General features: G+C 39.0%; 1 protein-coding gene across 3 annotated transcripts in view; it reads left to right on the top strand.

The window, feature by feature from the left end:
* HELZ (helicase with zinc finger) overlaps positions 1-23,555 on the top strand; it is a 152,124-nt gene that overhangs the window by 99,156 nt on the left and 29,413 nt on the right. For all 3 annotated transcript variants that reach the window (XM_048817549.2, XM_048817548.2, XM_048817551.2), the window contains 6 exons: positions 2,885-3,068; positions 4,302-4,530; positions 11,622-11,826; positions 16,360-16,411; positions 17,474-17,670; positions 22,410-22,617. In XM_048817549.2, the coding sequence (XP_048673506.2) occupies positions 2,885-3,068; positions 4,302-4,530; positions 11,622-11,826; positions 16,360-16,411; positions 17,474-17,670; positions 22,410-22,617 (1,075 nt within the window). The remainder of the gene's footprint in view (positions 1-2,884; positions 3,069-4,301; positions 4,531-11,621; positions 11,827-16,359; positions 16,412-17,473; positions 17,671-22,409; positions 22,618-23,555) is intronic.

Raw genomic sequence — 23,555 nt, 5'->3', positions numbered from 1 at the left:
GAAAGACATCCATTCTTGATTTAAATACTCCAACTGATGGGGAATTTACTCCTTTCTAGGTAATCTGTTGCAGTTGTTCATTACCAGGACAGTAACATAAAATACGTGTTTTTATTGAAAAATATTACAGGGCCACATCCTCAGCTGGTGTAAATTAGTGTGGAATATATTAATGGAGCTTTGCTAACTTACAGCACCTTAGGATCTGGCCTGTAGTTTTTAGTTTGTATGCTACATGTCTCACTAGGATGATCCTGATTTTGCAAGTCCTTTTCTTGTCATTTCTGTTCTGTAATTTCATGTAAGAGTGACTGCATTTTTTATTTTATGATAAGTTGCAATGGGCACATACATTAGTATAAACATTAAAAAATATTTCTCCACAGGCAGTTAAAATCCTGGCCTACTAATATGAAGGCTAATTAATGTAAATACTGGAAACAGGCTGAATTATTTTTAACAGCCCCTCTAAAGATAACTGGGTGGGCAGTGAAGGGAATCTAGAATACTTGTAGATTCTGTTACGTTGCCATTAAGAGAATGAGCTTGAGGCTCTATAGGAAAAGTCCATTGATCAGTTATACCTTGGGTAGCTAAGTAAATGTTTATTGAATGAGAATATAGATATAAAAAAGGTTTTACAATGTTTTTTAGAAATACTTGTCACTGTGTCAATATCTCCACCCAGTGTCTCTCAGTAGGGGGTTGTTGTCTTTGCTGTGTCCTCCTAGCAGGAGATCATTTTGATGAGAGGTGGAACTGAGAACAGGTCTGTTCTGTGTCATCAAGATAGAAGCTTCCTGTTTTTTAAAAGCAGTTTTTAGGCATGATCCTGAAAGGTGCTGAATCTATCATCAATTCACTTGGAATTGTAGGTGGCCAGTGGCTCCAAGAATCAGGCACAGTTTCTAGTGATTGACTAGCTCTCATTGTCAGTTCTCAAAGCCCACCTTTTTACCCAGGCCTTTGTCTGAGTAAGGGTGTTCATGAAAGATGCACCAAATCTAAAAAAGGAGTAGGAATGAGATTCATCCTTTCCTTCTCTTGCCGGTAGTGGCTGGTAATTAATTTGGGGATCGTCTGTTTGCTGCCAATTGTTGACAGCATGTTATGAATTTCTGATGATATATTTTTAAAGATCTGAATATACCCAGAGCACATATTTTATAAATGCTGATATAAATAAATTAAAACAGAAGTTGAAAATAGAAAGAAATTTAAAAATTGCTTTAGAATAACTTGGAATGTTTTTAAAAAAATAGGGATTGGAGAAAGGGTTTTGCAATGTTAACTTCAAACAGCGTTTCACAGCAAACATTTGTTTAGCTGCTTTACAGGTGTACTGCTTTCAGTACATACATCTCCCTGGCTTGAGTTATCAGAGAACCTATAAATTTCTAGAACTAAAATTGTGTTTGGGGAGAGAATTGGCTCCTAATCGTTGAGGAGGCAGCATGGTCTAGTAGATAGGGCTCTGGGCTGGGAGGTCTGGATTCTATTTCTGGTTCTGCCACTTATCTTACTTGACCATGGTCAAGTCACTTCCAATCTCTGTGCCTCTGTTTGCCCTTCCACCCTTCTGTCTTGCTGTGTAGACTGAGTTCTGTGGGCAAGGACTGCCTCAGTATGTGTGTCTACAGCTCTAGCATAATGGAATTCCAGTCTCTGGGGCCTCTAGCAAGCTGCCATAATGCAAATAATAAGTAATCATTATCATCAGATAACGTTATCATCGTTTTTAATTTATTTTGAGTAATCCCCAGACCACTGAAATTTCCCATTTTAACTCTGAAAACACTTCTCTTTTATTAGGGTCTGATTCTGCTCAGTTTGAAATCCGTAAGAATTTTGTCACTTATTTTATAGGGAGCAAGATAAACCTCAGATTCAGTTTTGTTGCCTCAGATTAGTAATAATTAATAAAGACATCTCAAATTCTCTTGCTTCCTCCTCATGATAAAGTAGCTTCTTTTGGTTAAGGCCAGGTTACAAAGATTTCCTTGAAACTTCCCAAAGTGAAGAGCACTGGCCAGCCTTTATATCTAACCCAGTGATTCCCAATCAGTGGTCCATGGAGCTTCTGTCTAGTAACCTGCATAGAGCCGGCAGGCCACATGGGGCTGAAAAACAAATATAGACTGGGTTTTCTAGTGTATTTCTACTCTCAGAAATGCACACCTGCTATGGAAGGAGAAAAGGGTTTATGTACAGTTTATTCATATACCCACTGAAGTTCTTTACTGGATTCTCCATTACTATCAGTCTTCCTAAGTGACACACAGTATGCTTTCCTCAGTTGAATTGATTGATAGCAGAGGCAGGTGCAGTCTTATGTGACAGAGAAGCTTTCAGTATACTTGCTTATGTGTGTGTCCTTTTTCTTTAGATTCCAAAATGTTACATGAAATATACAAACAGAAAGTAAAAATAAAAATAAAATAAAATACATGTATTTTGCTAACGTATCTAGATATAAATATGACCCTAGGTCCTGATGCTCCAAAGTTTAGCATGAGCCTAACTTTAAGTATTTTAGTCGGTATAGTTAAGCATATGATTAAGTGCTTTGCTGGATAAGGGCCTTAAAGATTACTTTTTCATAGGAAACATTTGTCCTAATAGGAATTTTTTACAGTGTTCCAGAGTAATGACCCCAAATATTATTGATACTGTTGTAAGCTATAGTGTTTTGAAACATTATTATGAAATACAATAGCAGGTTTTTGTGTTTACTAAGAAGGTTTTATATAATATTTTGCCTGTAAAATCCTGTACAGTTTTAAAATTCCACTTCTGTTTTTATATAAAGGAATGATACTGGATTAAAAAGCAAATAAACACTTAACAATATTTTTGACTCAGGTTTTATGATTTTCTTTTTAAGGTATTTGAAATAGTAGAACGTGTTGAAGAATTGAGAAGAAAATGGCCGGTAGCTTGGGGAAAATTGGATGATGGCAGTATAGGGGTTGTAACACCATATGCTGATCAAGTGTTCCGAATTCGGGCAGAACTTCGAAAAAAGAGATTATCTGATGTCAGTGTAGAAAGAGTGCTAAATGTTCAGGGTAAGTAGTGATTACATGTCTTAAGAATCTGCTAACAAAGATAAGATTGTGAAATGCAGTCCTAATTTCTGTATGTAATTTACCAATCTATGTAATTTTTTAACACGTGATATAGGAGGCTTTTTACAGTAAGCTTTTTAATTGTGATCCCCAGATTTCACACTCAGAATGTCTTTGATTGTACTTTGTAATTAGAGTACGATAGTAACAGCAAGTTAAACAAAGGAATAACATATAGGAGAAGCAGTTAAAATAATCTTGACTCTGAGTAAAAAGAGTGGATATAATATACAGTCACTAATGTTGGTGTGACAGGATCTGACTAGTGCACATGCTCATTGGATATTATTCCATCCTAGAATACCCAAAGCAATCAATGTGTGGTTTGTGAAATATAAAATTTTTCAAAATGAATATGACTTTTTGTGTTAATGGAGGCAAAAGAAGACCTTACTTTTTATTTCTTTATGTAGCTCCAGCAATGTGCTAGGCACTTTGCAAACAATTATGGAGACAGACAAGATCCATAAAGAAACATAATGCCCCAGAGTGTTTGCAATCCAAGGACCCAGTCCTGCAAAGGATTCCACGCTCTTGGACTCCTAGTCCCACATGGTGTTCCATTGACAACAGTAGGATTCTGCGGGGGCATGTGGCTTTACAGAATCGTGTTTTAAATAGACAAAGAGCGGACAAGTGTCTGCCGGGTTGCAATTGGCAAACTCAGATAGCTGAGCAGGAAAGAACAGCCTATTTCACATAGGTAGAAATTTGTATTTGTTTGACTTTTATGGCATTTTTATTTGCTAAGCTGTGAAAGAGAAATGGCTGAAATGATGTGCATTTTTTCCTGCGGAACAGCCTTATTTTTTTCAGATGTAGCCTTTAGTGTAAATTGGTACCGCGCCTATTACTGGCTGAACAGAAACTGTGCAGAGGTGTTCAGAACTTCAGAAAGTTCTGGAGTGCTTAAAACTGGCATGGAAAACAAGGATTTTAAAAGGACAAATTGCTCTTGCAATGAAAAGTGTTCTTCATAATGCATTTTAAAATGTTAAACTCTTATTATTCTTGCACAAAGCTCTTTACATGAAGAGTAACTAATGACTCTCTAGAATTACTTACATATAAAATGTCAAGTTCTGAAATCTGTCTAGCAAGTGTTGTGATTTGGTTGCATTACATCTGAAAATGGTTAAAATTATCTCAAACTTTCATCTCTCCTTTCTTTAGGAAAGCAGTTTAGAGTTTTGTTTCTCAGCACAGTGCGAACACGGCATACGTGCAAACACAAGCAAACACCGATCAAAAGGAAGGAACAATTACTGGAGGATTCAACAGAGGACTTGGATTATGGTTTTCTGTCCAATTACAAACTTCTCAACACTGCCATTACAAGAGCACAGTCCCTGGTAGCTGTGGTGGGAGACCCAATTGCTTTATGTTCCATTGGAAGATGCAGGTACAGTATATGTGTGTTCTTTGGCTAAACAAGGGTAGCAGAAGTGCTAGTGAATATTATACATTTGAGTACAATCTGTGGACTAAGTAAAACTGGTCTGCTTTTTAGGCTCCAAAGGCAAATGAGTTGCATTTAAAAAATTTAATTGGAGAAACATATATAATTTTTTACACCATTATATATATATGTATTCCACTAAACAAAACCTTCATTAAAATCAGTTAAAATTGCTCAGGTGATGCCACACCATCGGTAAAAAGCCAGGAAGACACTAATTGAGTTCTCATCCGTCCCTTGCAGACTACAACTATGGTTTCACCTTGTCCATATTTATACCATCCATTTCCACCACACACATGCCTTCTCTTCTATACTAAACATGCAATTCGTAACGCCAGCCATGCAGAGTCCTTAGAAATTGATGTTTTCTGATTTTTGGCAAGGTTGAGTTGGTGTTATCTTGAAACACTTTATTGTGTATAGTGTATATTCTGAACTGATAGTGTTGTTTAACTGTGTTACCTTGGAAGATTGCTAATGGAGGGAATTGTTTATTTTTTAAGTGAAAATGATTTGTAATAGTGTAGTTTGTAATGTTTCTAGTAGTGTAAATCAGGTGATGTAAAAGGATGTATTGTGTTTTGTTTTTTCAATAGTTGGATTTATGGTGGCATGTTTTTGTGTTTCCAAACAATAACACCAGTAAAGGTGAGAAGTCACCTTTCATCTATCTTGGTGAACTTCAGAGTCTAAATGGGATACTAGCATTATTAAGCACATGGCAATCTTTTCTTTTCTTTTCTTTTCTTTTCATCAAGTACAAAATCTCTGTGAATTGAACATGAAGGTAGCAGAGATATGATCACCAAAAGACAGAATGCCAAGTTAAGGTACTTCTCTGTCCAACAAAGAAGTGACTTCAGTATGGTTGAAAATAGTATCTTCTTTTAGGACTCTGTTCCTTTGAAATGTTTTTAGGTAGGGGAAACTGAAATGCAGCATTGGCAGAGCCTGATGTGGACTTTCAAACTGAAGAAAAGACAAGGCAAAGGTGTAGTGAGGGTAACCAGCTTAGGAAGAGTGAGATAGTAAGGGCGGGAAAACTTTATGCAAGGGCCTCTACTCATAGGAAAAGTGCCACAGGATCTTTAGTGTTCAGTCAGGGTCGACCCATCTTTGATTCTTAATGTGTCCTCCAAAATCACATTGTAGCTGTTTGTTACTTGCTCAAGAGCCTGCATTTCTATATGTAATGAAGGGTAATTGACAAAGCATTCTTGTTGTATTTGCTAATTCTGTAATTTGTACTTGATACTAGTAGCTCAAGACCCTCCATTTCCTTTTCAGCTGTTTTTAATGTGCTTATTATAACATTGCATGTCAATAAAAATACTGCAATTAAATTTGGGCATTGAAAAATAGCATGATTTATTACTTAACTGTTTTTTGTGTGAAACATCATGGCAGTCATATGAAAGTGGAAAGCACAAAGCCATCGTTTAGCTATTCTCTGTAAACCTAGAATAAGCTAAATGGGAGCTGAATAAATGAACTTCCTGAAGACACGAATAAGGAAAGGTGAAAAATGGTAGGAGATTTAAACAATCATTTTACGGATGTAAAGGTCTTTGTCTTCAAAGGGTTCTCTTTCTATGGAAGGGGCAAAATGTTCAGATGGTCAGAGATAGAGCCTTAAGCTTGCTTCTGAAGTAGAAGAAATGCTGCACTGACTGTGCTATAACAATGCAGCAAAAGTGTGTGTGTGTGTGTGTGTGTAAGTCATTTGTCCCTTTACATTGACTTCACTTTCCTGAGCAGTGTCTCTCTATTACAATGCTTCTGATGTTCATGGAGATGTTCAGAGAAGCCCAAATACCTTTTATTTAGAAAATGGAAACCAAACCTTTATCTACAACATTTATTAAAATATAATTTGATTTAAATACTTATTTAAGGGGACAGCATCAAAATAACCTTTTCTTTATTGCTGCTAACAGGTTATTAAAATCAAAAGGATTTTTGTGTGTTTTATTTGTACCATTCATGTTTCTTGCTTGCATTTTTGAACATGCCTGATTTATGTAACTCACTGGTCAGCATTTGTTACCCATACTCCTTCGTACTTGAGCCACAGATGATGTGAGTTTGTTACAACTCCCAACTACAGGGCTTGGTTTTCTAGCTCAAGCTGCAGAGACAATTCATGTTTTCAGCTCTGGAGGTTCCTGGTTCTCTCCCTTGGTGTATTGGAAAAGATCCTGGTCATCACACTTAAGGAAATCGGTCTGTTTCAGATACTCCTCTGCCCCACCGTGGGCTGTTGGGACACACTGGGTTTGCTCAGTAAGGGGGCAAGGCTCTTGGATCCATTAGTACCACAGACCATTATGTGGCCTGCTGATTGGCTCAAGGGTCATCATTTTTAAGTGATGCATACAGTTCATCCATACATTCTCCAGCTTCTGTCGGTTCAGGGTACTGAGAAAGACCTTGAGACCCAAATTCTGACCCCTTTGAGTCCCGATAGCAAAGCATTATGGCTCAAATTTTCGTAAGTGACTAGTGTTTTTCGGTCTCTGAACTTTTTAAGTGCCCAACTTGATAGGTTCCAGAGGTACACTCTGTCCCAACACATTTTTAGAAATTGGCCCCTTTAAAGGGTCTGAAATTTATGAAAATGTAGGCCTAGGCCGCCATTAAATTGCAGTTTTGACAGCTAATGGTCCAGTCTGCCTTTCCAAGTCCAACAGCTTTTATGTATATTCTGTGCAAAACTTACACAACCAAAAGTTCTTTAATTAAGAAGTAAGCCATGTGTGGGAACTTTATCAAGAAGATGTGTCTTGAGCAATGCTTTTAATATGCCATTGTCTTGTTTCACTGAATAATTGAATATTTACAGTTTGAAACTCCTGCTGGAGGGCTTGGGCACTCTGCTATTAAGAGAGAGGGAGTTCTTTTTTAGCACAAGAGAAATTCAGAAGTCTGGAAGAAGTGACATTTTGTGCAGAAAAACAGACCTCAAAAAAAGTTTAGAGAGTTCTTGAATTTTATAAATATTCTAATACCTGTCAAAGTGAGTCAGGAATTTGTAGCCGTAGTTGTAGAGAGCTATGTGAAGTAGCCCCGGGTAATTATTGCCTTTCTGTATATTACAGGCAGACTAGACAGGGCTGTTTGGCAGACGCTCCCTTTAAATTCAGGAGCAACTGCAAAGCAGAGATGGCAGTGTTTTATTTTCTGTTCTTACATCCCAGTACAAGTGTTCCATGTGTAGGGAGACTGCTTGGTGCATTTTAAACAAAAGTGCATGGGCCTCAGTGGAGTTCTGGTGCTTTGCGGTAGGTTTGATGACTGCATTGAGTAATCACAGAGATCTCTGTCATTATATTTCCATATTGTTGTTTAATTCTCACTTAAATACTTGCAAAATGTGTTTGCCTTACAGTCAAATGACTTGATGCTCCTGCAGAAAATGGGTCATCTATATAGTGAAATTTAAAAGCGCACTTCTCATTTACATGAAATCACAGCGAAAGATTGGCATTAGAATGGCTATTTTAAATTCTTATGTGTATGCAGCTTGGTCTACAGTACATACTTACTTCGATATAACTGTGTCGCTCAGGGTGTGAAAAATCCACACCCCGAGCAATGTAGTTATACTGACATTAAACCCCTGTGTAGGCAGTGCTAGTGCCTCTTTGTGGAGGTGGCGTTGTTAAGCTGATGGGAGAGCTCTCTCCGATTGGCTTAGAGCGTCTTCACCAGACATGCTACAGCGGTGTAGCTGCGCCATTGTAAATTTGTAGTGTAGACCTACCCTTAGTAACTATTCCTGTGGTCTTGCAAGAGAGACACTTGACCTCCCTCAGATTCGCCTGCGAATGGCACTGGTCAACCAGTGGCTTCTCTCCTTAGGATCTACATTGCCATAGGCTGGGTGAGCTTGCCACCTGGAACTAGGCTGATTGCCTGTTCTGTTTCCTTAAAAGGCCAACTGCAGAAGGAGACAAGGGGTAGCAAATAGAGTATGTTTCCTATGTTGTTACAGTTGCCAGAACTTCTGATCCGATGCTTCGAAACATTCCCTAAACTTGGTGAGGTATGACATGAGAAATTGTGTATGACTAGCCTGGTTTATTCTTGTGCTTTGCCATTCTGAACAGGCTAAATGAAATGAAAAGGGTTTAAATAAATGTGTATTTGTGCGAATAATTCTCCATCTCTGGCTCTAGACAGTGAGCAGAGTTGTTTTTAAATGCAGTATTAATCTTTCCGTTCATTCTTTCATCAACACTAGGGTAATTATAAAATTTAAAGCAAAAGGTGTTGGACAAGGTGTGGGGAAAAACTATGCACCTGCAAATACACAGTGTGTCACCCCATTAATCAACTCATTTTCTAATAAAATTGCTCAAGAAATATTCTGAAATATCTAGGATGCCTGGGTATTATAAAGTCTAGACTCCTTGCTGTGATAAAATAATTCTATGTCATACATGGGCATGGAGAAATATACCAGTGGCAAAGACTCAGCCAGCATCTGGAATGTTAATTCCACTGGAGCTAAATGGAGCTTTGCTATTTTTTTTCTGCATCTTCACCTATGTGGGGTGAAATCCTGACCTCACTGAAGTCAACCTGAGTTTTGCCATGGACTTTAGTGTGGCTAGATTTTCACTCTAGGACTGCTCCTCTCTTGAAAATTCTGGAGATAACAGGATTTATCTGTGCTTCTTCCATTCTTGCGTCAGATTCTCTGCCTTCCACAGTGCATGCAGAGCAATGGTTCATCACGTCCACGTTGTCCTATAGCATTCGTTGCTTTTAGAACTCATTTTTTATTATAATTATTTATTTAAATTACCATAGCATGTGGGAGCCCTAGTCATGGACCAGGACCCCATTATGCTGGGTGCTGTACAAATAAAGAACAAAAAAGGCAGTATTTCCCCCATTTATTGACCAGAACTGGCAGATTCTGCTCCTTGAACGTGACCACCCACTAAGCTCCTCTCTGTATGCCCGGTGGCCATAGGTGGATCAAGGAACTTTGATCCCTGAACCCTTTTTGCAGGTCAATGTGCAGTAGACCTGCAGAATGTCAGTTATACAGGTTTTGGGGGACTACAACACTTGTGCATTCTACACAAAACACTTGTGTTTTGGCCTCTCTCTCCTATGGAAGAGCCAGACAGATTTTTGCCCAGGAAGGCAGTCTTTTGTTTTTAAAAATAATTTTTTGCTCATTCGGATGGCCTCATGGGATGTTCATTTGTAAAGCGGGCATTAATTATATTTCCCATCTTCTGTAAAGCACTTTAAGATTTACATATGACTATAGTTCTTATTACCTTAGGTTCAGGAAAAACCAGAAGAAGCAGGCACCCCAATCTGCTTATGAATAATGGAAATACATTATACAGGCCTTCCATTTTTTCAACACCTTCCAGTACAGAAATCAATCTGAGATTGTCAGCAGACGTTTACGAGTAAAATATTGTCAGCCTGTCGTCTTTAATCACTTACCAAAAAAATGAAAATTAAAGAGACGGATTATTATTCAGTGTGCCTTTTAGGGTTTTCATCTTTTCAAAGTCTAATGTAGTTTTTTCCCCTACATCTTTTATTTTTCATCACCCTTCATTGCTTGAAGGAGATAATTTAATAATTTTTCCTTGATTAAAGGAGATAAGATCCTGGTTGTTGTTGTGTTGTGTTTTTTAAACAATGACTGATTTAAATTTTTTCAGAGGAAAATGACTGTCCCATGTTCTGCTTGCTTTTCAGAAAAAGTATTTGTTGATAGAATTTCTAAAATCAAATGTTTTACCAATAGATATTGTCACATGTGTTTAAAAAAAAAAAGAGTAGACTTCTACATGAGTCACACTGAGAAATTGGAGTGACAGATTGAAATGATCATTTATTGAGCTATATAATTTAAAAAAAGCTAATTACAGCACTATAGGGGAAAATAATGCAATCCTTTTTCTTACATGAACCTGGAAACCCCTATTATATATATACAAAGTATTATAATAAGAACAGTTTGCATTTATACCTGCCATTGAAGGATCTCAAGTGTTTTACACGTACTAACATATTAAGCCTCACAACATACCTGGGAGGTAGGCAAGTGTTACCCCCATTTTACAGATGGAAAAACCAAGGATCAAAGAGGTTACTTGCCTAATGTGGTGAATCAGTGGCAGAGCCAGGAAATGAATTTAGCTCTTCTAACTCACCGTCCTGTGCTTTAACAGCAAGACTGTCCTTCCATATTTTGTCCCACTATTGCTACCAGACAAATACTGTGTGATTTGTATTTAGTAGTGTTACTTCAAGAAAACCAATAAAAACTCAGGGTCATATTGTTCCACCTGCCTCAGTTAATGGAGTAGGGCATGCTGCCTCTACCCTTCCCCCTCCACTGGGGTTGGACTCTTTGGAATGGGAGGGCTTGGGGCCATGAGTACAGCTGCACTTTGCAGTTTAACACTGCTAAGGATATTAGTGAATAAACTAATTCTGATCCTGTCAGTGACAACTTCCTTCTTCCAGAGGAGGCAATATAGCCTGGTTGATGTGGCATTGGACTGGGACTCAGAAGACCTGAAATCAGTTTCCGGCTCTGTTACTGCTTTGCTGCCTGACCTTGGGCAAGTCACTTTTTCCCCCAGGCCTCAGTTTCCCTATTTGAAAAAATGGGGATAATGATACTAATCTTCTTTGTAGAGCACTTGGCTTTTTGAGCTTTAATAGAGTCTGTGGTGTTTGTGTTTGCTCTTCCATAAAATTTCCAGGTTAGTGCAGTCTCTGCTTTTATGTTGACATAGGAATCAGATATGATATGACATAGGTTTAGGGCTGGAGTCTGATCTGCCTGGACAGACCCTTATGCCTACTCTGTGGTTGGGGCTCCGCATGGATGTGTGGGCCCAGCCCCTGGATCTCATTGCAGAATTGGAGGCATGATGTATAAGATGGGCATGTAGGAAAAATGCAAACTGTACTTTGCTGTGTAAAACCTCTGTTAACTATAACCTGAGTTGGTAAATCTTATTCTTTCTAACTGTTTTCCATAGGAAATTTTGGGAGAGGTTTATTGCCCTGTGTCACGAGAATGAGAGCCTCCATGGTATCACGTTTGAACAGATCAAGGCTCAGCTGGAGGCTTTGGAGTTAAAGAAAACCTATGTGTTGAATCCACTGGCACCCGAGTTTATCCCTCGGGCTCTGCGACAGCAGCATTCTGCAAATATCAACAAACAGCAACAATCACCACCCAAGGTAAAGCATAACTGGTAATGAAGTTTGTCAGGAGGTGGGAGTGAAGGTAGAAATACCTGTCGAGAAATGATATAAAAGGTTTATTGGGCTGGTTGTTGTTTTAAAATAGCTTCCACACGTATACAGACTTGCAGTTGATGGTGTCAGTGCAATTGCTGAAGGGGCCTTCAACAATTTCAAAATCAGGCACTAGACCTCATTACAAGGTGGTATTTATTTAGCGATAGCGTGGGCTGGACAAGATTGGATCTCTTATTGAAAGATATGCTCTAGCTCAACCACCATTCATTCATTTTTTTATTGTTTGTATTACCGTAGCACCTAGGAGCCCCAGTCTTGGACTCCATTATGCTAGGTGCTGTACAAAACACAGAACAAAAAGACAGTCCCTACCCCGAAGAGCTTACAGTCTAAGACAAGACACAACAGGTTGATACAGACAGACCAGTAAGGGAGAACAAAGAACCCGTGTGACAATAACCACAATTTTTTTAGGCTTGGTGCAAAAATTACCAGGTGAAATTCAGTGGCTTATATTTTGCAGGAGGTCACATTAGATGATCATAATGGTCCCTTCTTGCCTTAACTGTATTGAAATACAGTATTTATTTAGCATTAACTGATGATTGCTGTTCATCAAAAGGCCAAATTTAATTACCGTCAAGGATATAACTGAAAATCTGAAAATCTTCCTTCCACCTACATCATCACAGTAATAAGAGCTATTCCATCTGAACATAGTTGACAAGTTGTCATCTGAGATGACAGGAGTAAAGTAAGCAGATAATACTTGAACACACGTAGGAAGTAACTACAATAAGTAATAAAGCTCCCTTTTTTTCCCTTCAAGTTTTAAAAGCCTGTGATTAGTTCTGTTTTTGTTAGGCCTTTTAAAATATAACATTTATTGTTGTTAGTGGAGAGGAGGCTGGAGACCTGAATGATGCTGATGTATTTCTACTACTGAAGAAATAGGAAGACTAGTCCCCAAGAATTGTTCTGTACTGAGTTTATGGATATCTGTGCAGTTCAAGAGGTATTGCTTAACTGTGGTCCACGCTGAAAAGTGACTCTGTAAAACTGGTACCTTCTTACATCTGTCCCAGTGCTTATTCAGCATAAAATGTCTTCCTTGACCTACAAAGAGCCATACTGGGTCAGATCATTGGTCCATCTAGCCCAGTATCCTGTCTTCCAACAGTGGCCAATGCCAGGTGCTTCAGAGGAAATGAACGGAACAGGTAGTTTATCAAGTGGTCCATCCTCTATCACCTATTCCCAGCTTCTGGCAAACAGAGGCTAGGGACACTTCAGAGCATGGTTTTGCATCCCTGCCCATCCTGGCTAATAGTTTTTAATAAGTTTTTTACATCTGTGACCCCTTCAGGGCCAAAACAGCTAATATGGAGTTAGCTGGATTCTGTACTGGCATGTGCATTATCAACAGAATTGCTAGGCCTAATGTGAAACCTAACTGAAGGCAATGGAGTTGTGTTTATTAATGGTGATGCTGCACAAACCAGAAAGAAGCTGGCTTGACTTTCAGCTCTCAGGTTGGGTTCGTTTGCTATTGGGGGAAGTAGCGGAAATTTTTTTTTATTTTTTTTTTATTCGTAAATTTAATCCAGAAGCCATTGAGAGCTCCATGGTGCCATTTGTACAGAGTCATTACGTGTATAGAACTGCACTGTAAATTTAAAAAAAAAATCACCATGTGCTGCAGTTACATACAGAATCTTAGTCAAAGGAGACAACCTTTCCACATTTTGAAAATACGGTCCCTGAAAGCAATTGCTACAAAGCATAGCAAGTTTGTTAGGTCAAGCAGAACTTTTATGGGCATATAACAGACCATCTGATACCAATTGACAGCATAAACCAATACAGCAATAGAATTATGTAAACAACAAATGGGTGATGGTAAGGCACAAAACTTGACTAAATTGTGATTTGGTATTAGGTCTCTTAGTATACAAATAGCCCCTTTTTAAAAGCTTCTGGGGTTTTGTTTGCTTAAACACAACTATTAAAAATAAATAATTTTCTTTTCAAAAATAATATTAATCCAAAAAACCATAAGAAAATCAGAGACCAGTCTGACACTGTCCTTTAATCTATTTTATGCATAGGTCAACATTTGTCAAATCCACCTGTCTCTATACTTAGACAACTGATTAATTAGCTCAGACTTCTGGAAAACTGCCTAGACTTATCTACTGGGCAAGTAAAGTAAATAGGTTTTTAAAAATATTTTAAATTTGAGAGTGCATCTCCTGATTCAGAAAAGCATCCTATTCAGCAAAGAACTTAGGAACGTGCTTAACTTTGAGCGTGTGCATGTCCTGTTGATTTCAGGTGCTTAGTTGCTTTCTTCAGTTGATGCCTAAGTGTTCATTAACATGTAGGAGTGATAGCTCTGAATGTAGCCTCCCTTTCTAATGTAAAATACACCCAGCAGAGGAGAACTCATCCCAAAGATCTGCTCTGTCATCCCTTCTGGGTAGCAGATACCAGGGGGATAAAGACCAAGCAACTGATAATGAATTGCAAAAGGTGGGGTGACTGATTAACAGAAAATGACTGAAAGGATCTCAGATTATCATTCAGGGTGCATGGTGCCATGCTTTATCGCCTCCACTGCTGCAGCATAGCTTAGCAGCAATTGACTGGCCCATCACTTCTACTGCATCTCCCCTCACTGCGGCATATACAATCTCAAGAGCGATAACATACAATGTTTCTGACTTGGGGAAGTATTTCTGCAATACATATAAAATGTGATATATACTGTTGAGCGGTAGAAGAAAGGGATTATGTTAGCACTACTGTCTGCCGTCTCTTTGGCTACGTCTACGCGATGAAGTAGGGGTGTGATTCCCCTGCTTGTGTACACATAATTGCGCTAGCTTGATGTGGACTAGCAGTGTAGCTGTGGTAGCATGGGTAGCAGCAGCAGAGGCTGAATACAAATCTGCAGGGGAGTAGGTACTCAGTACCGCTAAGCCATACCTCCACTGCTACTATACTGCTATTTATACTCACAACCCTACCTCCTAGTCTGGAGGTAGCCTTTGGTGAACAATGCTTAAATTGACCGTGTTGGATTTTCCAGTCAGTTTCTAAAATGGTTGCCTTAGTACATTATTTACATTTAGCAGACTTTTACATACGTACAGCTTTTACAGGCCTTTTGCTTATTCTTTACTTTATTTTCAGCCTTCCTATGTAAGTGACTGCCTTCTTGTTTTTAAAAGTGCTCTTGTCCTACAAATTATACAAATAAGGATTAGCTCCTTAGCCCTTATTATACATGTCTTTTGAATACATAATCAAAAGTTGCCTTCAGCAAAATGTAAATGTAATGTATACAAACAAAGTCAAACTAACTGAAAATCAAGTATCAAAGCTTAAAATCTATGTAAATAATTTTTGTGTGAAGATAGCTGTTACTGTTTAGAGATTTCAGAGTAACAGCCATGATAGTCTGTATTCGCAAAAAGAACAGGAGTACTTGTGGCACCTTAGAGACTAACCAATTTATTTGAGCATAAGCTTTCGTGAGCTACAGCTCACTTCATCGGATGCATCCGATGAAGTGAGCTGTAGCTCACGAAAGCTTATGCTCAAATAAATTGGTTAGTCTCTAAGGTGCCACAAGTATTCCTTTTCTGTTTAGAGATTAGCTTCCAGGGAGTGCTCTAAAGCTCTAGACACTTTTGGAAACCCATTTTTGAGTGTCAGCTGTGCACGCATGTGCACACGTTGATGAAGGGGAGCTGCCAATAATAAATTAAGTTGGTAACAGCTGTTTGCTTTCTCCCTGCACATCTGTGATGATGGAAAAGTTTGTTCTTTTATCAGTTCTTTGTAGATGATCAAGGTACTCAAAGCTGGCAAACCAAAATAATAATAATAATAATAATAATATTTATCCTGACAAGTGTTTCTGTTCTAAAATTTTAACTTGAAGCCAAAGAAGATATCAAATCCTCAGAGAACCTGTGTCCCAATGCTGTGTATATCATAAGATCCTAAAGGCCCTGCAAAGGCAGAGGTACTTACAGAAGCTAGAGTGAAACTGGTCATTTCAAATCCATGTATCAAATTGCTTGTAGTTCCCGTTTCAAGCAATAATAATAAAGCAAATCTATATCTTTTTCTTTGGAAAAAGGGAGAAATGAGAGCATTTCAAATATTGCAAGACTAGGGACAGTGCAATTTTAAATACCCCGTTTTAGTAGTCAGGTTTGGCAGTGGGAATTGGAAGGATGGGCAGAGTGCACTGTGAAACGGAGGTGCTTACTAATGGAACTTTGTACTGGCCTTGGTGGAACAGTACTGAACCAGTGGAATTGGGCAAGTAAAAATACTCAAGAGAAGAGTCGTAGACTTGCTGTTTTTTCCAACCTCTTCTCTGTAATTATATTTAATTTACTTGACTGTTACTGTGCTGAAATAAAGAACTATCTTTGTGTTTGATCTGCATTAAACATGTAAAAAAAAGTAAGTCATTATGATTTTTTTTCATTAAAGGGCAAGGGTCATCATCATAATCAGAATGACCATTTTCAAACTGATGGAATTGGTAAGTGTCTACTGTTTCTCTGGAGAAACTGGGACTGATTCTCCTATGCTTCTACTAGTTTGACATCAGTGAAGTTAATGTTGATTTATACAGCTGTATGTGTTAAGGGAGGATCAGGCCCATTATGTCTATGAAAGTAATTTATTCCTTATGTGAATTCAGCAAGCAGATATCTCAGCATACTTTAAGTAGACATTAGGTAACTCCTGGGTTCTCATTGTATGCACTTTGCATGCTGACTTTAGAACCTAGATACAACCTTGTTGCAACATAGTTGTTGCTACTATGGTTCTACCACAGTTTCCCTGACCAGTGGCAGAAGATTTGTGTCTGAAACCCATGCTATACACCACTTTGGAATGGGTACAGTAATCTCGTGTGTGAGCCTATCTACACTTGCAAAATGGCTGTGTAAGGGAATCATGGTATAAAATGATAGTCCTCTAACTCTTTTATAACATAGTTTGGACATACCTGGATATATGGATCCACACAGAGTTATAATTTACTGAATCATGATATTCTCGCCAGGTAGTCTACAGTGACTTGAGACCTATATGTATTTTTGTTTTTAATTTTAAAGGCATTTCTAGTCCCTATTAAAAGAGTGAAGAAGTAAACCAGGGTTGTATTGTTGTAATGTGTGCAATTGGTACAGGTCATTTGGCCACCTTAACAGTCATGTCAAATTTTAAGTAAAAAGGTATAGATGGTGCTCACTGGGGAGTTTCTCTTTTAGATAACTCCCCCTGCTCCTTCCTCTCCCCCACTCTCTTCCTCTGCTTTTAGATAACTCCCCCTGCTCCTTCCTCTCCCCCACCCTTTCCCCCAGCTTTCTACCAGTCCCAGAAGTTCACTAAAACTTAGCTTGTGTATTGGATCTGCGGAAACTTATGGAAAGAATATTGATTTTAGATTAATGCTCTCTGGATTCTTCTGTATAAAGACTTACCCAGTGAATTTGTAAAGAAGGGTCCTTTTTTGGAAGGGAAAAAAAATAAGTCATTGAAGTACTTCATGTTCTTTTCCTCCCTTTGTTTTCCTTTTTTGTTTATTTTTCAGTTCAGCCCAATCCTTCTGTCCTAATTGGAAATCCTATCAGAGCGTATACTCCTCCTCCTCCTCCTCCTCTTGGACCTCACCCCAACCTGGGGAAATCTCCAAGCCCTGTTCAAAGGATAGATCCTCACACTGGGACAAGTATTCTTTATGTACCTGCTGTCTATGGAGGAAATATGGTCATGTCTGTGCCTTTGCCTGTAAGCATTTTTTTTCCCTGTTTTCTCCTTTTATTATATCGATAAAAATGAACACAAGACTAGGTAGTGAAAAGTGTGTCAGCATCTTTCATGCTTACTTGGGTTTTCCTGGCTAGGAATGTGGTGATGACCACCAAGCTGCAAGGTCTTAATGATGGTGCTCCTACAAAGAATATCACACAGCCTAAAATGGTTTTCATGTTTAAGTCATATGAGGATTACCCATGTTAAAATCGAACGAAGATGGTCATGATTAATTACTGGCCTTTTTATGAGAATGCAGGAACAGTTGAGATATAATGGTCAATTATTGAAAGCTTTCTGAATAATATTGTTTCACAAGCATTAGTTGAATTTGTGGAGGAATAGCAGCAACAGGGTGCTTTCTATGTAGAAGTGTAAAGAGAGAAGTGTTGTAAGGTTTCAAAAGTCATCTTTTATAAAGCACAGTAGTAGTAGTCCATAATAGCCCTTGGGTTTTCAGAGCAGATCGTATTATCATGGTAGCCTTTGATCTCAGATTTGCAAGGTATGAGGTTAGTTACTTGAACCACTGATCTACCTAGTCCTTTCCTTAGATAAAAACAAAAGTACTGTATATACAACCTCTGCCCAAACTCCCCACATTCACTAATTAGTATAATAATTTACAGGTTTGTTTTATTACTGTTTCAGTGACTTGGGTTATAAAATAAGTTACAATATTATCCATCTTTTGTATTAATTTAGCAAGTCAGAAGCCTTCGGACCTGGAAGGCTACGAATCATACTTTTATTACCATAAATATACAAGGAAAAATATAACATGTAAACAACACAATTTGAATAATACTGTACTCAAATTAAAATGGGTTTGCTTGCTTGTCTGTTAGCATGTTAAGAAAATGTGGCTTGCTGAGTACTTAGGGCTTCAAAATTGCTTCTCTTCATTTTGTGTAAGGGCCTATCTGCACTTGAAACTCTACAGCGGTGCAGGTGTGTAGTGCTGCCGTGCATTGCTTAGTGCGTCAATGTAAACGCTGTTTGTGTAGGTAATCCACCTCCCTGAGAGGCAGTAGCTATATCCATGGAAGAATTCTTCCATCGACCTAGCATTGTCTACACTGGGATTTAGGTAGGCTTAAATAAATTGCCCATGGGTGTGGATTGTTCACACCCCTGAGCGACATAGTTAAGACGACCTAATTTTCTAGTGTAGACCAAGCCTAAGGGGCATTTTCCAATTTGCCTTTCCCTGTTGTAATTCAGGAGACACTGCAGTCAATGGAATTACATCCCAGTAAAAGTGGTATAAGATTAGGTTCAGACCCTAAATACTCACCACAGACATTCTCATTATTCTGTGCAAAGTAATTTTTGTGCTATATGATAGCGATATTTGCCTTAAAGCTTGTGATTTGAATAGATAGGACTATAATTGCATGTATCTGAATGTTGAACAGCTGAGTACTTGAACAGGACCTCTTGTTGTGGCTAATTTGACTGAAAATCCAAGAGTTTATGCTTCTAGTCTTTCATATTCTCTGCATGTAAGTCTGATTTTCAAATCCACTTCTGTGAAGCTTCACAGGTGCACATCATAGTCCCCTGAAGGAATAAGCGTAATGGGAGATGTATCTTTCTCTCTGGAGCATCACAAGAAGTGTGTCTGATTCCCTCAGACTGTTGCTTTATGACTAGCACTCCTTTTGAAGTTGTCATACTGCTAAACCAAAACACACTAGACAATAGAAGATGATTCTAGCTCACCTCAGCTTTGGGTGCTAAAATATTACCAGCATATGAAAATTTTATTACAAGCAGTTAACTGTCCAGCTGATCAATTTAGAACTATTAATTTTCCTTTGTGGAGCACTGTGCTGCTGAAATTACGTGCCTGGTTCTGTTGTTGACCACACTATATCAATAGATTTCCCCCTACTTTTTTTTAATGGGAGTCAGTATTCCCTTCAGTTCTCTCTCCATTAGATGTAGCAACTATAATTCTGGCTGACTTTACCCACAGTGTTGCCAAATAATGATCATCCTTGAGATGTCAAAGAAGAGGCTATAACTTGAGCATACAATGATGCTTGCAGTTTCAGTTAGGTTGCAGGAAATACTTGCAGAATTATACATTGATGTAGCACCAAAGAGTGTTCTAGATATTTCACTGTACAAATAAAAAGCACGTTTGCTCACCTGGAAGCCTTACAATCTAAGATTAAGGGCATGTCTACACTTACCTCCGGAGCGATTGATCCATCGGGGATCGATTTATCGCGTCTAGTGAAGATGTGATAAATCGAGCGCTCTCCCGTCGACTCCGGTACTCCACCGGAGCAAGAAGTATAGGTGGAGTCGACAGGGGAGCGTCAGCAGTCGACCTACCGCAGTGAAGACACCGCGGTAAGTAGCTCCAAGCACGTCGACTTCAGCTAAGCTATTTTCATAGCTGAAGTTGTGTAACATAGACCAGCTTAGCTCTTCTCTTCCCCCCCCACCCCCCTGCAGGGTAGACCAGGCCTAAGAGCAAAAAAAAGTAGGTAGGAAATTGGGGAAGAGAGAACAGTAGTTACAGAAATAATGTTGTGCGGTAACATAGTTGTGCACATATCCTGAAAGGTTCTTTGGGGATAGGATATATATGTGCACATGTGTACATATAATTTCTTATACATTTTTAAATAGTCACACACAGTTAACTTTTTTAATAGTTGTGTAGGTTCTTTATGAAAATCCAATTCATGGCTGCTATTTTGAGGCCTGCTCTAAACCTGTGCTTTCAACTATGAAAACCATCTGGCAACTATAGATTACACAATCTTCTCCTTTTTTTAAGTGGTAAGGCCACTGATTTCCATTCATTAGATCAAATAAGTTTTCTTTTTACTAGGTTACCAGAAGTCTGCATATGATGCTTAAATTTAAATGGAATGAGAAGGCCAGCAGCTGTATCTTTGTAATACTTACTTTTTATTGATATCAAAACAAGATAATTTAAATATTTTTTTCTGTTTTACAGTTTAAGACCTAATATATTCCTATGTACCGCCAATCAAAAGAAAAAAAATATGAAAATATCAGTATGTTTGAGCGTATTCCACCCCTGCCCCCGGGGATGGACTTTTAAATAATTAGGTATGAAGGTCCACATACTAATGAGATGTCTGCTTTCAAAAAGAAGTATATTGGAGATACTTTGAAATGGCACAGACACAATTGGAGGAAGCACATAGCCCAAAGCTGAAGTTCAGGAATGCAGGTTTCAAGGGCAAATATTTGCAAAAATCTAACAAATTGCTTGGAAGATGCTATGTTTAAAGCAAATAATGAAGGGATTAATTTATTAAAAATATGATAAAATGACTGTGGCCATGTAAGACAAAAAGGCCTTTTTGTATCATTTAGGGCAGCTTTCAGATCCAGAGTAAAAAATGTGGGAGGTTGTCTGCTGCCATCAGTTAAGGATGGTTTGTCACAATGAGCATTGATGATATTCATTTCATTCTCTTTTTATTCATGGGATCGCTTTTTTAAATAAACTTCCCCACAGGGAAAGATTGAACTAATTTGATCCAGAGATGTCTTCCTTTTCAGATTTTAGGCCACTAAATGCACAGTATTTTAAAGACCCTGGATTTCACGCTTTCAAGAAGTGAATTTTATTTCAAACAGATGGGCAACTCGTGGGAGGAACGCAAAGGGTGGCTCGTGATCTCCCCACGTGACTCATCCCCGTCCCACCCCCCAGCCCGGGCCCTTGTGCTCTTCCTGTTCTCTCCCCATCCCACGTTACCTGGCGGGGGGGGGGCCTCTGTTCTCCTGCTGCACCGGATACTGATTTTAGGTGAAAGAAAAGTGGCCTCACGCCGGCAGTTCCTTTGGCACGGCTGTACCGGTGCTGCCCCCAGCCCTGTCCTCCAGCGGGGCTGTACAGACCCTAGGAGAAGCAGCTGTGTGGAAGGGCTGGGGGTGGGGCTGGAGGACCTGACGGCATGGGGCCACCCGGCAGCCCCCCATTCTGCTCCTTTCACCACAGCGGTTTCCTGCTGAATGTGCCCCCACTAGGCATTTCGGAAGGGGCGTGTGACCCTTCTTGACGCCGCCCCCCCCCCCCCCCCCCGCGCGTCGCCTTTTAAAATATGTCCCATAACATAGATTTTTAGGTCCCAGTTCTTCAGCTTGTAACGTGTGAGTGGACTGCTTGCTGAGCCCACCAGCGCCCCACTGACTACTGGGGCATTTAGTGGAGAGCGTGACCTGCCTGGTCATGGTATTTAGTTCATAGGCTACTCTGTCCATCTTTCCACTAATATATATAACCTGTTCTTGAATATCTGCAGTAATGATGCATTGACCCACCTTCTTTATTTAATAAGTTTCATCTGCTTTTATTGCTGTTGGGAGAAGGGAAGATCCCTGCCTTCTTGTTTCAGTGGCTTTTCAAGTCTTATCTCCTGTCAGATGCACTTCCATGATCTCCCTCCTCCCCCCAATGTAATCTTCATTGTTTATCTCACTCTTCTTCAAAAATCTTCTTCTCTGTGACCGTTGCTACTATGCCTGAATTTTTGCTCTTTACCTGAACTTGTTGCTCATATTTCCTGTCACTCACATGTACTGTATCAGCTCATCATCACCACTAATATGGAGAAGTGCTTCCTGATGATGCCATAGTAACTGTAATTGACACTGTGCCTTTCCTTAAATGTACATTCATTTATTGCAACTATTTTTTTTTTTTTTATATTACATAGGTACCGTGGACAGGGTATCAGGGTAGGTTTGCAGTTGACCCTCGAATCATTACACACCAAGCAGCTATGGCGTATAATATGAACCTGTTACAGGCGCATGGGCGCGGGTCTCCTATACCTTATGGCCTGGGACATCATTCACCAGTTAGTATAGGGCAGCAGCAACTTCAACATCAAGAAAAGGAGCAACATGAACAAAATCGAAATGGTGAGTTGTATGTTTCTTCAAATCCCTCCGCAGGCGACTTCTTGTTTGGTGACCATATCTGCAGTTCAGACAAAATATTGTGAGAAACCCGTCATTTTTAAGGTGAATTTGAATGTTCCTGACAGATGCTGAATTTGACAGCAATGGAAACTTGTTCCTCTGTTTACACACAGAAATGGTGCTCACATGGCAGGGTTCTCCATGCTATCCCCAACTTGTGAACAGGGTAGTTCATTTCCCACGCCCCACTCAGAACCTGTTCTCTTTCCTGAGATTCCCCACGGAGTTGGTGTGTTTTGGGATGTGGATATGAAGAAATAGACACAAAGTTAGAATAATTTGTAAAACATTAGCAAATATATTAAGCAGAAATGATTATTCGTGATGTTGCCTAGCCAGGAAAATAGCTGGTGTTTGGAAATTCTATCTCTATCGTAGGCTTTATTGTGCTATGAATTGTGTGTCTGTAATGGGAGGCTGTGCAAGGTTGTAGACCGTACTGTAGGCTGGTGGTAGTGGAGGATTCATTTCCTTGAGTATGATTTTAGCATTGGACATAACCCTACTGGAGTATCCTGAAAACCCAGGGATCCTGGTTATTGATATGTCATTTATGATTTTTTTCTAATATAGATGGAAAACCATTTATATTCCAATATGTAAGAAAATACATTGCAAAACCTGAAATGATTTAGGGCTTAGAATAAAATAGTCTCCATGCTAGGAATTGAAGAGTGAATCTGGAATAAAGTCAAATGCCATTGTGGTCCTATTTGAGATTTGGCTACCGCTTAAATTTCTCCTTGAACTGTGATTATGATCAGAAAAATGACTGCGTAAAAATGCCACCTTCATACTCAAGAGATCTTCTCCTGATGGATATTCTGAGTCATATTTGCTTGCTATAGTGACAAAAAATAGTTTACTCTTTTATCCCT

The sequence above is a fragment of the Caretta caretta genome, chromosome 14 (assembly GCF_965140235.1).
Source record: "Caretta caretta isolate rCarCar2 chromosome 14, rCarCar1.hap1, whole genome shotgun sequence".
Lineage (NCBI taxonomy): Eukaryota > Metazoa > Chordata > Testudines > Cheloniidae > Caretta > Caretta caretta.
The sequence above is the reverse complement of the archived record's forward strand: the minus strand, read 5'-3'. Positions and strand labels throughout refer to the sequence as shown.